This window comes from Aquarana catesbeiana, linkage group LG02 (assembly GCF_042186555.1).
Source record: "Aquarana catesbeiana isolate 2022-GZ linkage group LG02, ASM4218655v1, whole genome shotgun sequence".
In the NCBI taxonomy this organism is placed as follows: domain Eukaryota; kingdom Metazoa; phylum Chordata; class Amphibia; order Anura; family Ranidae; genus Aquarana; species Aquarana catesbeiana.
In genome coordinates this window covers 9533011-9546747 of record NC_133325.1, presented here as the reverse complement: position 1 = coordinate 9546747, position 13737 = coordinate 9533011, and the positions used below count along the sequence as shown (strand labels likewise).

The window sequence follows — 13737 nt, the reverse complement described above, 5'->3', positions numbered from 1 at the left end:
GTCCCAATAGAGTCCCCCTTTACATCAGGTGTCCCCAATAGAGTCCCCTTTATATCAGGTGTCCCCAATACACTCCCAATTTACATCAGTTGTCCCAAAAGAGTCTCTTTTATATCAGGTGTCCCAATAGAGTCTCTTTTACATCAGGTGTCCCAAATAGAGTCCCCCTTTACATCAGGTGTCCCCAATAGAGTCCCCTTTACATCAGGTGTCCCCAATAGATTCCCCTTAATATCAGGTGTTCCCAATACAGTCCCAATTTACATCAGGTGTCCCAATAGAGTCTCTTTTATATCAGGTGTCCCCAATAGAGTCTCTTTTACATCAGGTGTCCCCAATAGAGTCCCCCTTTACATCAGGTGTCCCAATATAGTCCCCTTTATATCAGGTGTCCCCAATACAGTCCCCCTTTACATCAGGTGTCCCAATTGAGTCTATTTTATATCAGGTGTCCCTATAGAGTCCCCCTTTACATTAGGTGTCCCCAATAGAGTCCCCTTTTACATCAGGTGTCCCCAGTAGAGTCCCCTTTACATCAGGTGTCCCCAATAGAGTCCCCTTTATATCAGGTGTCCCAATAGAGTCCCCTTTATATCAGGTGTACCCAATATAGTCCCCCTTTACATCAGGTGTCCCAATAGAGTCTCTTTTACATCAGGTGTCCCCAATAGAGTCCCCTTTATATCAGGTGTCCCCAATAGAGTCCCCCTTTACATCAGGTGTCCCCAATAGAGTCCCCTTTATATCAGGTGTCCCAATAGAGTCCCCTTTATATCAGGTGTACCCAATATAGTCCCCCTTTACATCAGGTGTCCCAATAGAGTCCCCTTTATATCAGGTGTCCCCAATAGAGTCCCTTTTATATCAGGTGTCCCCAATAGAGTCCCCCTTTACATCAGGTGTCCCCAATAGAGTCCCCCTTTACATCAGGTGTCCCCAATAGAGTCCCCCTTTACATCAGGTGTCCCCAATAGAGTCCCCTTTACATCAGGTGTCCCCAATAGAGTCCCCTTTACATCAGGTGTCCCAATTGAGTCTATTTTATATCAGGTGTCCCAATAGAGTCCCCCTTTACATTAGGTGTCCCCAATAGAGTCCCCTTTTACATCAGGTGTCCCCAGTAGAGTCCCTTTTACATCAGGTGTCCCCAATAGAGTCCCCTTTATATCAGGTGTCCCAATATAGTCCCCCTTTACATCAGGTGTCCCAATAGAGTCTCTTTTACATCAGGTGTCCCCAATAGAGTCCCCTTTTACATCAGGTGTCCCCAATAGAGTCCCCCTTTACATCAGGTGTCCCCAATAGAGTCCCCTTTATATCAGGTGTCCCCAATACAGTCCCAATTTACATCAGGTGTCCCAATAGAGTCTCTTTTATGTCAGGTGTCCCCAATAGAGTCCTCCTTTACATCAGGTGTCCCCAATACAGTCCCCCTTTACATCAGGTATCCCCAATAGAGTCTCTTTTATGTCAGGTGTCCCCAATAGAGTCCCCTTTACATCAGGTGTCCCCAATAGAGTCCCGTTTACATCAGGTGTCCCCAATAGAGTCCTCCTTTACATCAGGTGTCCCCAATAGAGTCCCGTTTACATCAGGTGTCCCCAGTAGAGTCCCCTTTACATCAGGTGTCCCCAATAGAGTCCCCTTTATATCAGGTGTCCCCAATAGAGTCCCCTTTATATCAGGTGTCCCCAATAGAGTCCCCTTTATGTCAGGTGTCCCCAATAGAGTCCCCCTTTACATCAGGTGTCCCCAATAGAGTCCTCCTTTACATCAGGTGTCCCCAATAGAGTCCCGTTTACATCAGGTGTCCCCAATAGAGTCCCCTTTATATCAGGTGTCCCCAATAGAGTCCCCTTTATATCAGGTGTCCCCAATAGAGTCCCCTTTATATCAGGTGTACCCAATATAGTCCCAATTTACATCAGGTGTCCCAACAGAGTCCCCTTTATATCAGGTGTCCCCAATACAGTCCCAATTTACATCAGGTGTCCCAACAGAGTCCCCTTTATATCAGGTGTCCCCAATACAGTCCCAATTTACATCAGGTGTCCCAATAGAGTCCCCTTTACATCAGGTGTCCCAATAGAGTCTCTTTTATATCAGGTGTCCCCAATAGAGTCTCTTTTATGTCAGGTGTCCCCAATAGAGTCCTCTTTTACATCAGGTGTCCCCAATACAGTCCCCCTTTACATCAGGTATCCCCAATAGAGTCCCCTTTTACATCAGGTGCCCCCAATATAGTCCCCCTTTACATCAGGTGTCCCAATAGAGTCTCTTTTATGTCAGGTGTCCCCAATAGAGTCCTGCTTTACATCAGGTGTCCCCAATAGAGTCCCCTTTATATCAGGTGTCCCCAATAGAGTCCCCCTTTACATCAGGTGTCCCAATAGAGTCCCCTTTATATCAGGTGTCCCCAATACAGTCCCCCTTTACATCAGGTGTCCCAATAGAGTCTATTTTATATCAGGTGTCCCAATAGAGTCCCCCTTTACATTAGGTGTCCCCAATAGAGTCCCCTTTTACATCAGGTGTCCCCAGTAGAGTCCCCTTTACATCAGGTGTCCCCAATAGAGTCCCCTTTATATCAGGTGTCCCCAATAGAGTCCCCTTTACATCAGGTGTCCCCAATAGAGTCCCCCTTTACATCAGGTATCCCCAGTAGAGTCCCCCTTTACATCAGGTGTCCCCAGTAGAGCCCCCTATACATCAGGTGTCCCCAGTAGAGTCCCCCTTTACATCAGGTGTCCCCAATAGAGTCCCCTTTATATCAGGTGTCCCAATAGAGTCCCCTTTACATCAGGTGTCCCCAATAGAGTCCCCCTTTACATCAGGTATCCCCAGTAGAGTCCCCCTTTACATCAGGTGTCCCCAGTAGAGCCCCCTATACATCAGGTGTCCCCAGTAGAGTCCCCCTTTACATCAGGTGTCCCCAGTAGAGTCCCCCTTTACATCAGGTATCCCCAGTAGAGTCCCCCTTTACATCAGGTGTCCCCAGTAGAGCCCCCTATACATCAGGTGTCCCCAGTAGAGTCCCCCTTTACATCAGGTGTCCCCAGTAGAGTCCCCCTTTACATCAGGTGTCCCCAGTAGAGCCCCCTATACATCAGGTGTCCCCAGTAGCGTCCCCCTTTACATCAGGTGTCCCCAGTAGAGCCCCCTATACATCAGGTGTCCCCAGTAGAGTCCCCCTTTACATCAGGTGTCCCCAGTAGAGTCCCCCTATACATCAGGTGTCCCCAGTAGAGTCCCCCTTTACATCAGGTGTCCCAATAGAGTCTCTTTTATGTCAGGTGTCCCCAATAGAGTCCTCTTTTATATCAGGTGTCCCCAATAGAGTCTCTTTTATGTCAGGTGTCCCCAATAGAGTCCTCTTTTACATCAGGTGTCCCCAATACAGTCCCCCTTTACATCAGGTATCCCCAATAGAGTCCCCTTTTACATCAGGTGTCCCCAATATAGTCCCCCTTTACATCAGGTGTCCCAATAGAGTCTCTTTTATGTCAGGTGTCCCCAATAGAGTCCTGCTTTACATCAGGTGTCCCCAATAGAGTCCCCTTTATATCAGGTGTCCCCAATAGAGTCCCCCTTTACATCAGGTGTCCCAATAGAGTCCCCTTTATATCAGGTGTCCCCAATACAGTCCCCCTTTACATCAGGTGTCCCAATAGAGTCCCCTTTACATCAGGTGTCCCAATAGAGTCTATTTTATATCAGGTGTCCCAATAGAGTCCCTCTTTACATTAGGTGTCCCCAATAGAGTCCCCTTTTACATCAGGTGTCCCCAGTAGAGTCCCCTTTACATCAGGTGTCCCCAATAGAGTCCCCTTTATATCAGGTGTCCCAATAGAGTCCCCTTTACATCAGGTGTCCCCAATAGAGTCCCCCTTTACATCAGGTATCCCCAGTAGAGTCCCCCTTTACATCGGGTGTCCCCAGTAGAGCCCCCTATACATCAGGTGTCCCCAGTAGAGTCCCCCTTTACATCAGGTGTCCCCAATAGAGTCCCCTTTATATCAGGTGTCCCAATAGAGTCCCCTTTACATCAGGTGTCCCCAATAGAGTCCCCCTTTACATCAGGTATCCCCAGTAGAGTCCCCCTTTACATCAGGTGTCCCCAGTAGAGCCCCCTATACATCAGGTGTCCCCAGTAGAGTCCCCCTTTACATCAGGTGTCCCCAGTAGAGTCCCCCTTTACATCAGGTATCCCCAGTAGAGTCCCCCTTTACATCAGGTGTCCCCAGTAGAGCCCCCTATACATCAGGTGTCCCCAGTAGAGTCCCCCTTTACATCAGGTGTCCCCAGTAGAGTCCCCCTTTACATCAGGTGTCCCCAGTAGAGCCCCCTATACATCAGGTGTCCCCAGTAGCGTCCCCCTTTACATCAGGTGTCCCCAGTAGAGCCCCCTATACATCAGGTGTCCCCAGTAGAGTCCCCCTTTACATCAGGTGTCCCCAGTAGAGTCCCCCTATACATCAGGTGTCCCCAGTAGAGTCCCCCTTTACATCAGGTGTCCCCAGTAGAGCCCCCTATACATCAGGTGTCCCCAGTAGAGTCCCCTTTACATCAGGTGTCCCCAGTAGAGTCCCCCTTTACATCAGGTGTCCCCAGTAGAGCCCCCTATACATCAGGTGTCCCCAGTAGAGTCCCCCTTTACATCAGGTGTCCCCAGTAGAGTCCCCTTTACATCAGGTGTCCCCAGTAGAGTCCCCTTTACATCAGGTGTCCCCAGTAGAGTCCCCCGCACATTTCGGATAGAACGAAGAATCTTGGCCCATTATTCACGGTTCTCTAAACTGATGACCTATAGGAAGCTTCTAAAGCGCCCCCTGTAGGAAATAAAGTACCCAAGTCTGTCACCATTTCACGCAATGTTCAGACATGTTTGGTGTCTATTGTCTCGGTGCGACTTCTTCTTCTTCTTCTTTTATATTTTACCAAAATTATTGGTAATATTTTATGTTTTGAGCCCCTTTTTTTTTTTAACTGCAATTTTGCGTTTTGTAAACCGTTCCGCTAATATTGTGTGACATAAAGAAAAATTGGGACTAGCACTATTTTATTCTCTGGGGCCCGGGGTGTCAAACTCTATTTCATTGCGGGGCCACATCAGCGTTATGGTGGCCCTTAAAGGGCCAGTTGTATCTGTAAGACTAGATGTCCAGAGCACCCTGCCCCCCCTTTACATAAGATATTTTGCCCCCCCCCCCACACCATCAGAAGTGAAGTGCCCCCCCCTTACCTTCTGCTATTGCTGGGAAGAAGATGCTGGCAGCAGAGCTGGAAAGCAGAAAGTGCAGGGTCTGGAGGAGGACCAGAGGAGGGCCAAATGCTGAGACCAGGGGAGAAGGAGATGAGGGGGTACTAATGCTGCAGAAAGAGATGCAGGATCTATAGGCCCCTCCATGGCCTCATGGACAAGTGCAGGATCTGGTGGAGGAGTTCTGTCCTCCTCTCTGCTGCCAACTGCTGAGAAGGGGGGGAGCAGAGACAGGCCGCTTCATGGACATGTGAAGGATCTGGTGGAGAAGTTCTGTCCTCCTCTCTGCTGTCAACTGCTTTGACAGAAGGAGCAAAGACGGGCCCCTCCATGGCTTCATGGACAAGTGCAGGATCTGGTGGAGGAGTTCTGTCCTCCTCTCTGCTGTCAACTGCTTTGATGGGAGGAGCAGAGACGGGCCCTCCATGGTTTCATGGACAAGTGCAGGATCTGGTGGAGGAGTTCTGTCCTCCTCTCTGCTGTCAACTGCTTTGATGGGAGGAGCAGAGACGGGCCCTCCATGGTTTCATGGACAAGTGCAGGATCTGGTGGAGGAGTTCTGTCCTCCTCTCTGCTGTCAACTGCTTTGATGGGAGGAGCAGAGACGGGCCCTCCATGGTTTCATGGACAAGTGCAGGATCTGGTGGAGGAGTTCTGTCCTCCTCCCTGCTGTCAACTGTTTTGATGGGAGGAGCAGAGACGGGCCCCTCCATGGCTTTATGGACAAGACCTTGTCTCTGTAGGGACAAGGTGGGGTGAGAGACAAGGGTGTGCGGTAGCTGCGGGAGAGGTTGGAGGGCCACATGAAATGGCCTTACGGGTTGGATTTGGCTGCGGGCCTTGTGCTTGACATGTGTGCTCTGGGGTGTCAGCTTTCAGAAAAATAAAAAATATCATCCACTGATCAATGTGAAGGTAACCAGCAAATGTCTGTTGTCCTCCACCATAAATATGAACCCACATGACCATTTCCTGAAAACCATCTACAAGAGGTTCTGTACTCCATGGCACTGGCGAATCTCTGTTCTAGAGCAGTGGTTCTCAACCTCAGTCCTCAAGTACCCCCAACAGGCCATGTTTTTAGGTTTTCCTTCATCTTGCACAGGTGCTTTAAATCAGAGTCAATGGCTTGGTATTTTGGACAGCTATTTTATTCCCAAAACATGGCCTGTTGGGGTTACTTGAGGACCGAGGTTGAGAACCACTGATCTAAAGAACGAGCACAGAGACCAGATATCATCCAAATATTTTCATGTTTTGTTCCTTGTGAATTTGAGCCACAGTTATCAAATCCCCACCCCCCAGGTCTCTGCCCATTGGTCAATGTCCTTTTAGAAGGTATTGGGCGATAAGTAGGTGGTATGGGGGCTTGGTTTTCCTCAATTTTATCTTGTTTCAGGTCTCCAAGACAGACAGGAATAGGATCTTTTAATAAGGTTTCACTTTCCAAAGATACAGAAAGTCTAATCATTTCACAAACCCTTTTATGTTTACAGGCGACCACAAATCAAAAACAAAATGTTGAACATGACCTCCACCCACCCGAAATATTTTATACTTCTTGGAATTCCTGGTCTCGAACCCTCTTACGTCTCCATAGCTTTCTTCTTCTTCCTGATGTACATGATCTCGCTGATAGGAAACGTGACTCTCCTGTTCATCATCAGACTAGACCGGAGCCTCCATGAGCCCATGTACATCTTCCTCTCCATGCTGTCCTCTGTAGACCTTGTCCTGACCAGCACCACCACGCCCAAGGTGTTGGCCATCCTTTGGGTAGACGCCAAAGAAATTTACTACGAGGCCTGCCTGACCCAAATGTTCTTCATCCATGCATTCGCCTGCATTGAGTCTTCCATACTGCTTGCGATGGCGTTTGACCGCTATGTTGCCATCTGCCACCCTTTGCGGTACACTTCTATTCTGACAATTCGTGGGGTTTCATTCATTGGTCTGGGTTCTCTCGGAAGGGGGGTTGGAACTGTGATGCCTTTACCAATCCTCTTCAGAAGATTATCTTTGTGCGACAATAACGTCATCCATCACTCATTCTGTGATCACATAGCGGTGGTGAAGTTGGCATGCTCTGATGCCACGTTAAACAGTATTTATGGATTAGCGACAGCTCTTCTGGTAGTGGCCGTCGACTTGATCTTCATAGCCTGGTCCTACGTTCTCATACTCCATGCAGTGTTCCAGTTAAAGTCCAGAGAGGCCCGGCTGAAGGCCCTCAGTACCTGCGCCTCCCATATCTGTGCCATCCTTGTCTTTTATCTCACCGTTGTCCTCTCATCTGTGGTCCAGAGGTTTGGGAAGACGGTTCCTCTTTATGTCATTATTCTGCTGGCCAATGTCTACCTGATGCTGCCTCCTTTCATCAACCCCCTGATATACGGAATAAGGACCAAACAAATCAGGCACAGGATCATGACTCTGCTACATTGTCAGGTTATAAATAAAGATTGAATGTTTGTATCACAATAAAATAATAACTTGTACCCGGTCTGCTACATTTATTGATTGCTACTTTTTCTGTGGCAATGTTGTTATTAATTGAAAATACGATAAATACCCAGGCGCTTTGTGACCTTGAGCTTTAGATATATTATATTACGCATTTCAGTTTAATTAGGCAACACATGCAGCAGTGAATTGTGGGTGTGGCAAAATTGTGCTATTGTGGGAGGGGCTTAAACCTTGAGCCTACTCATCATAGTTGCCAACAGTCCCGGTTTTCTCGGGAGAATTCACAGAATTCAGAACCAACTCCCGGTCTGACCGTATCCCGCGCAGAATCCCGGAAAATTGGCTATGTCTCAAACGGCCCCCCATGGGCTGTTCTGATTCCTCGTAAAAAAGGCTGCAGCTTCTGCCCTTAAAAAACATGGCCAACTTTAGAACTTCAGCAGTCATTGCCCTCTGGGGACCATAGAACCTGCAAACCCTCCAGTAGGGATGAGCTTCGTGTTCAAGTCGAACCCATGTTCGACTCGAACATCGGCTGTTCGATCGTTCGCCGAATTGCGAACGATATGGGCCGTTCGCGCCAAATTCGTGTGGCGCGTCACGGCCCATAATTCACTGCGGCATCGCAGTGCATTGCTTGCTGATGATTGGCCAAGCATGCACTATGACCCGCATGCTTGGCCAATCACAGCGCCGCCTTAACAGAGAGCCATAATTGGCCAAAGCCAAGGAGGCTTTGGCCAATTATGGCTCAGGGGATTTAGTACACGCCCCACACTATATAAGGCCGCTTGCACGGCGGCCCTGTGCAGTGTGTTCCGGTGTGCTGAGAAATAGAGAGAGAGAGAGAGAGACAGTGTCATTTCATTTGAGTTAGCTAGATTAGGCAGAACAGTCAGTCAGTTAGCTGCACTTAAAGTGTATTGTGTATATATATGCATCCCAGGTGTTGTGTGTATATATATATACACTGTATTCAGTTTAGCTAGATCCGTTCCTGTTATCTTCTAGACTATTTACATTTAGTGCAGTGCGTCCTGCTCACAGTGTTCAGCTAGATCCGTTCCTGTTATATTCCTACTGACAGGCAGGCTTGTCTTGTTACAGTATTTTAAAGAAAATTACTGGTGTTCTTTTCATCCTATTAGTACCACAGTCAGGCAGCTAGACTATTTACATTTAGTGCAGTGCGTCCTGCTCACAGTGTTCAGCTAAACCTACAAGTTAGTGGGGTGCGTCCTGCTCACAGTGTTCTGCTAAACCTACAAGTTAGTGGGGTGCGTCCTGCTCACAGTGTTCAGCTAGATCCGTTCCTGTTATCTTCTTACTGACAGGCAGGCTTGTCTTGTTACAGTATTTTAAAGAAAATTACTGATGTTCTTTTGATCCTATTAGTACCACAGTCAGGCAGCTAGACTATTTACAGTTAGTGCAGTGCGTCCTGCTCACAGTGTTCTGCTAAACCTACAAGCTAGTGGGGTGCGTCCACCTCACAGTGTTCAGCTAAAGCTACCTGTAGAAGGTTGGTGGTGTTCTCATACTACAGGCAGGCAGTTGATTTTGCTAGCTGCAGTATCAGTACATATATATATATATATATCTATCCCAGCTTAGTGCAGCTACAGGCCATTAGTATGTCTGGAAGGCCAAGAAGGAGAGGCAGACAGTCACAAGCCAATAAGAGAGGGCAAGCAGGCTCTGTGTCTAGTGCTGGTCGTGGAGACGGTGCATCCTCATCAGCACGTGGCCATGGGACACGCTTGGCCTTTTTTTCGGCAGCTGGCCATGTTGAGCCGCAACATGCGGAAGACTTGGTCGAGTGGATGACCAAGCCGTCCTCATCCTCCTCATCCTCTCTCACCCATGCTCAGGGTACTTTGTCTGGCAAAGCAGCGGCCTCTTCCCTCAGCTCAATGTCATCAGTGACTCCTTCCCTAGCTCCACCATGTCCTCCTGAGGAGTCCCTCGAACTGTTTGACCACAGTGTTGGGTACATGCTCCAGGAGGATGCCCAGCGTTTGGAAGGCTCTGATGATGATACTGAGCTCGATGAAGGCAGTAACACGAGCACGGACAGAGGGGGTGCCCAAGAAGGACAGCAATCTGGCAGTCATGCTCCCCCTGCTGCAGCATACTGCCAGGTTTGCTCCAGTGATGAGGAGAGAGGGGATGATGAGGTCACTGACTCAACGTGGGTGCCTGATAGGAGAGAGGAGGAGGAGGAGGAGGAGGAGGCGGCACATCACCAACGAGGCAGGATGCCCTCCAGGGGCCAGCCTAAGGGCAGCACATTGACTGCATCACACCCCAAAGCTCCACATGTGCAGGGCGCTGCAGTTTCTGCGCGTTATTCAAAAAGTTCTTTGGTGTGGGCCTTTTTTGAGACGAGTGCATCAGATCGCACCGCTGCTATTTGCAACATATGTCTCAAGCGTATCTCGCGTGGTCAAAACATCTCCCGCTTGGGTACCACATGCTTGACCAGACATATGTTGACCTGCCATGCAGTTCGTTGGCAAGCGTATCTAAAAGACCCACACCAAAGAACAAAGAGGACCTCTGCTTGCTCCTCATCAGCTGAGATTTCCAACCCCACTAGACCTTCAGTCCTCTCTGAGACCTGCACTGAGAGGAATGAAGGTGTAGAATTAGGTGTGTCACAGCCACGTACTTGTGGGCAATCTGATTTTGGTACACCGACGTCAGATTGTACCAGGCAAATTTCCCTGCCCCAGCTGCTGCACCGCCGAAAGAAGTTTGCTCCCAGCCATCCACATGCCCAACGGTTGAATGCTAGCTTGGCAAAATTGCTAGCACTTCAACTGCTGCCTTTTCAGTTGGTAGACTCTGCCCCCTTCCGTGAGTTTGTGGAATGTGCGGTTCCTCAGTGGCAGGTACCCAAACGCCACTTTTTCTCACGGAAGGCGATTCCGGCTCTCTACCAGCATGTGGAAGGCAATGTCCATGCCTCGCTGGACAGGGCGGTCAGCGGTAAGGTGCATATTACCGCTGACTCATGGTCCAGCAGGCATGAACAGGGACGTTACCTGAGTTTCACGGCGCATTGGGTGACTCTGCTGGCAGCTGGGAAGGATGCAGGACAAGGTGCAGTAGTGTTGGAGGTTGTTCCGCCACCACGCCTCCAAAATGCTAATGATTGTGACACACCTCTCTCCTCCACCCCCTCCTCTTCTTCTTTCTCCATGGCCTCTTCCTCGGAACCAGCGGTGCTCCGTAGTCGTTCAAGGGGCTACGCAAGTACGCAGGCCAAAAGATGCCATGCGGTGCTTGAGCTGGTGTGCTTGGGGGACAGGAGCCACACTGGGGCAGAGGTTCTGTCAGCTCTGCAGGGGCAGGTTCAGAGGTGGTTGACGCCACGCCAACTTAAGGCAGGAATGGTGGTGACAATGGCACCAACCTCCTCTCTGCCCTCCGACAGGGACAAATGACCCATGTGCCCTGTTTGGCTCACGTCCTTAACTTGGTGGTGCAGCGGTTCTTGGGCAGGTACCCGGGCTTACAGGATGTCCTGAGGCAGGCCAGGAAAGTCTGTGTGCATTTCCGCCAGTCATATAATGCCAGTGCTCGGCTGACGGACCTCCAAAAGGAGTTTAACCTGCCCAAGAACCGCCTAATCTGTGACATGCCCACCAGGTGGAACTCAACGTTGGCCATGCTACAGCGGCTGCACACGCAGCAGAGGGCCATCAATGAGTACCTGTGCGACTATGGCACCAGGACAGGGTCAGGGGAGCTTGGTTTTTTTTCCCCACGCCAGTGGGCCATGATCAGGGATGCATGCACTGTCCTGTCACCATTTGAGGAGACCACGAGGATGGTGAGCAGTGACAGTGCATGCATCAGTGACACTGTCCCCCTTGTCCACCTGTTGGAGCACACGCTGCGTGGAATAATGGACAGGGCACTTGAGGCAGAACAGAGGCAGGAAGAGGAGGACTTCCTTAGCTCTCAAGGCCCCCTTTATCCAGACAGTGTTCCTGCGTGCCCGCCGATCACACAGGAAGAGGACGAGGAGGAAGAGGAGGAGGAGGAGGAGGAGGAAGATTGTGTCAGTATGGAGGTGGAGCCTGGCACTCAGCATCAGCAGCAGTCTTTAAGGGATCAGTCCCAAGAAACACATGGACTTGTACGTGGCTGGGAGGAGGTGGCTGCGGACCATGTCGTCCTTAGTGACCCAGAGGACTCTGGACCGAATGCCTCAGCAAACCTACGCTGCATGGCCTCCCTGATCCTGCAAAGCCTGCGTAAGGATCCTCGTATTCATGGTATCAAGGAGAAGGACCAATACTGGCTGGCAACCCTCCTTGATCCACGTTACAAGGGTAAGGTTGCGGACCTTATCTTGCCATCGCAGAGGGAGCAGAGGATGAAACATCTTCGGGAGGCCTTGCAGAAAGGTCTGTGCAACGCGTTCCCAGAGACTGGGAGGTTACAAACTCCTGTTTCTGGACAACGTGTTGCTGAGGCTTCGGTCAGTCAAAGAAGGAGCGGTGGAGAAGGTGGCCATCTGACCGATGCGTTCAGACAATTTTTTGGTCCGCAGCCCCAAGGTATGATCGGTTCCAGCAACCATCGCCAGCATCTGTTTTACATGGTGCAGGAATACCTAGGGGCAAGATCAGACTTGGACACCTTTCCCACCGAAAATGCTCTGGGTTACTGGGTCTTGAGGATGGATCACTGGCCAGAGCTTGCACAGTATGCAATTGAGCTACTGGCCTGTCCTGCATCCAGCGTTCTTTCGGAACGCACATTCAGTGCTGCTGGAGGCGTGGTAACCGATCACAGGGTGCGTCTGTCCACTGACTCGGTCGATCGACTGACCTTCATAAAAATGAATGAGTCTTGGATCACCACCAGCTACCAAGCACCTGATGCTGATGTAACCGAATAATTTTTTTTGAAATCTCAGATCCCTTCAAAGACTGCCTATGCTGATGCTGAGTGACTATCCCTGAGTAATTATCCTCTTCCTCCTCAATCATCACGCTGATAGCTTGTAAGAGCATTTTTGGTTCTGGGCGCCACCACCAGTGCCTAAGGCACAATTTTTCAGCCCCTGTTTAACAGGGGCGTGTAATTACGATTTTTGATGTAATACTTTGCAGCAGGGCTCGTTCCTGCATTCCAACTAGAGTGTCTGTGAGGGGTTGCAGTGTTGTGGCACCAGCACCAGTGCCTAAGGCCTAATTTTTCAGCTCCTGTTCAACAGGGGCATGTAATTACAATTCTTGATCTAATATTTCACAGCAGAGCCCTGTGAGGGCTTACAGTGTTGTGGCCACAGCAACACCTAAGGCCCAAATTTCTGCTGAGTATATAGGGCAGGACCCTACTTTCAAACAACTAACTTACAAACGACTCCTACTTGCAAACGGAAGGAGACAACAGGAAGTGAAATCTACCCCTAGGAAGGGAAATTCTCTCCTGTAAGAGTTAATATGGGAAAAACATTTCTCCTTTCCACTGATGCTTTCCAATCCATTGGGACAAAAAGTGAGGTGAAATCTTCTGAAGAGGAGGAAAGACAGCAAAACAAATGTCACAGGGGTGATAACCCTTCCCTATGTTTTCCAAAAAGCTTAAAAAAGATTTTTTGGCTGGAGCTAAACACGTTAAAAATGTTCAAAATTACAAACAGATTCTACTTAACAACAAACCTACAGTCCCTGTCTTGTTTGCACCGCCTGTATACTGCTGTTCAGAGTATATAGGGCCTGGTGGCCCCACACCTTTCCTTATTTTAATTTGGGTGCGGGGTTCCCCTTAATATCCATACAAGACCCAAAGGGACTGGTAATGGACTGGGGGGTACCCATGCCGTTTGTCTCACTGATTTTCATCCATATTGCCAGGACCCGACATTACATTAAACCCGCAAGCAGTTTTAAATGAGATTTTTTCCTTTAAAAATGACATTTGGTGCAGGGACTGTTCTAAACACAGGAAACACGCGCCACTTTACAGGCATACTATAGACACCCCTCAGG

The 13737-nt window shown here is 49.4% G+C and overlaps 1 protein-coding gene across 1 annotated transcript; it reads left to right on the top strand.

The window, feature by feature from the left end:
• Window positions 1–6778: 6778 nt before the first annotated feature.
• On the top strand, window positions 6779–7726 carry LOC141126395 (olfactory receptor 52K1-like). The gene has a single exon (XM_073612342.1). The coding sequence runs from the start codon at window positions 6779–6781 to the stop codon at window positions 7724–7726; it is 948 nt and encodes a 315-aa protein (XP_073468443.1).
• The last annotated feature ends 6011 nt before the right edge of the window (window positions 7727–13737 follow it).

What these genes read in the sequence shown, in the direction of transcription:
- LOC141126395 (XM_073612342.1), top strand. Translation starts at nt 6,779, where the DNA reads ATGTTGAACATGACCTCCACCCACCCGAAATATTTTATACTTCTTGGA.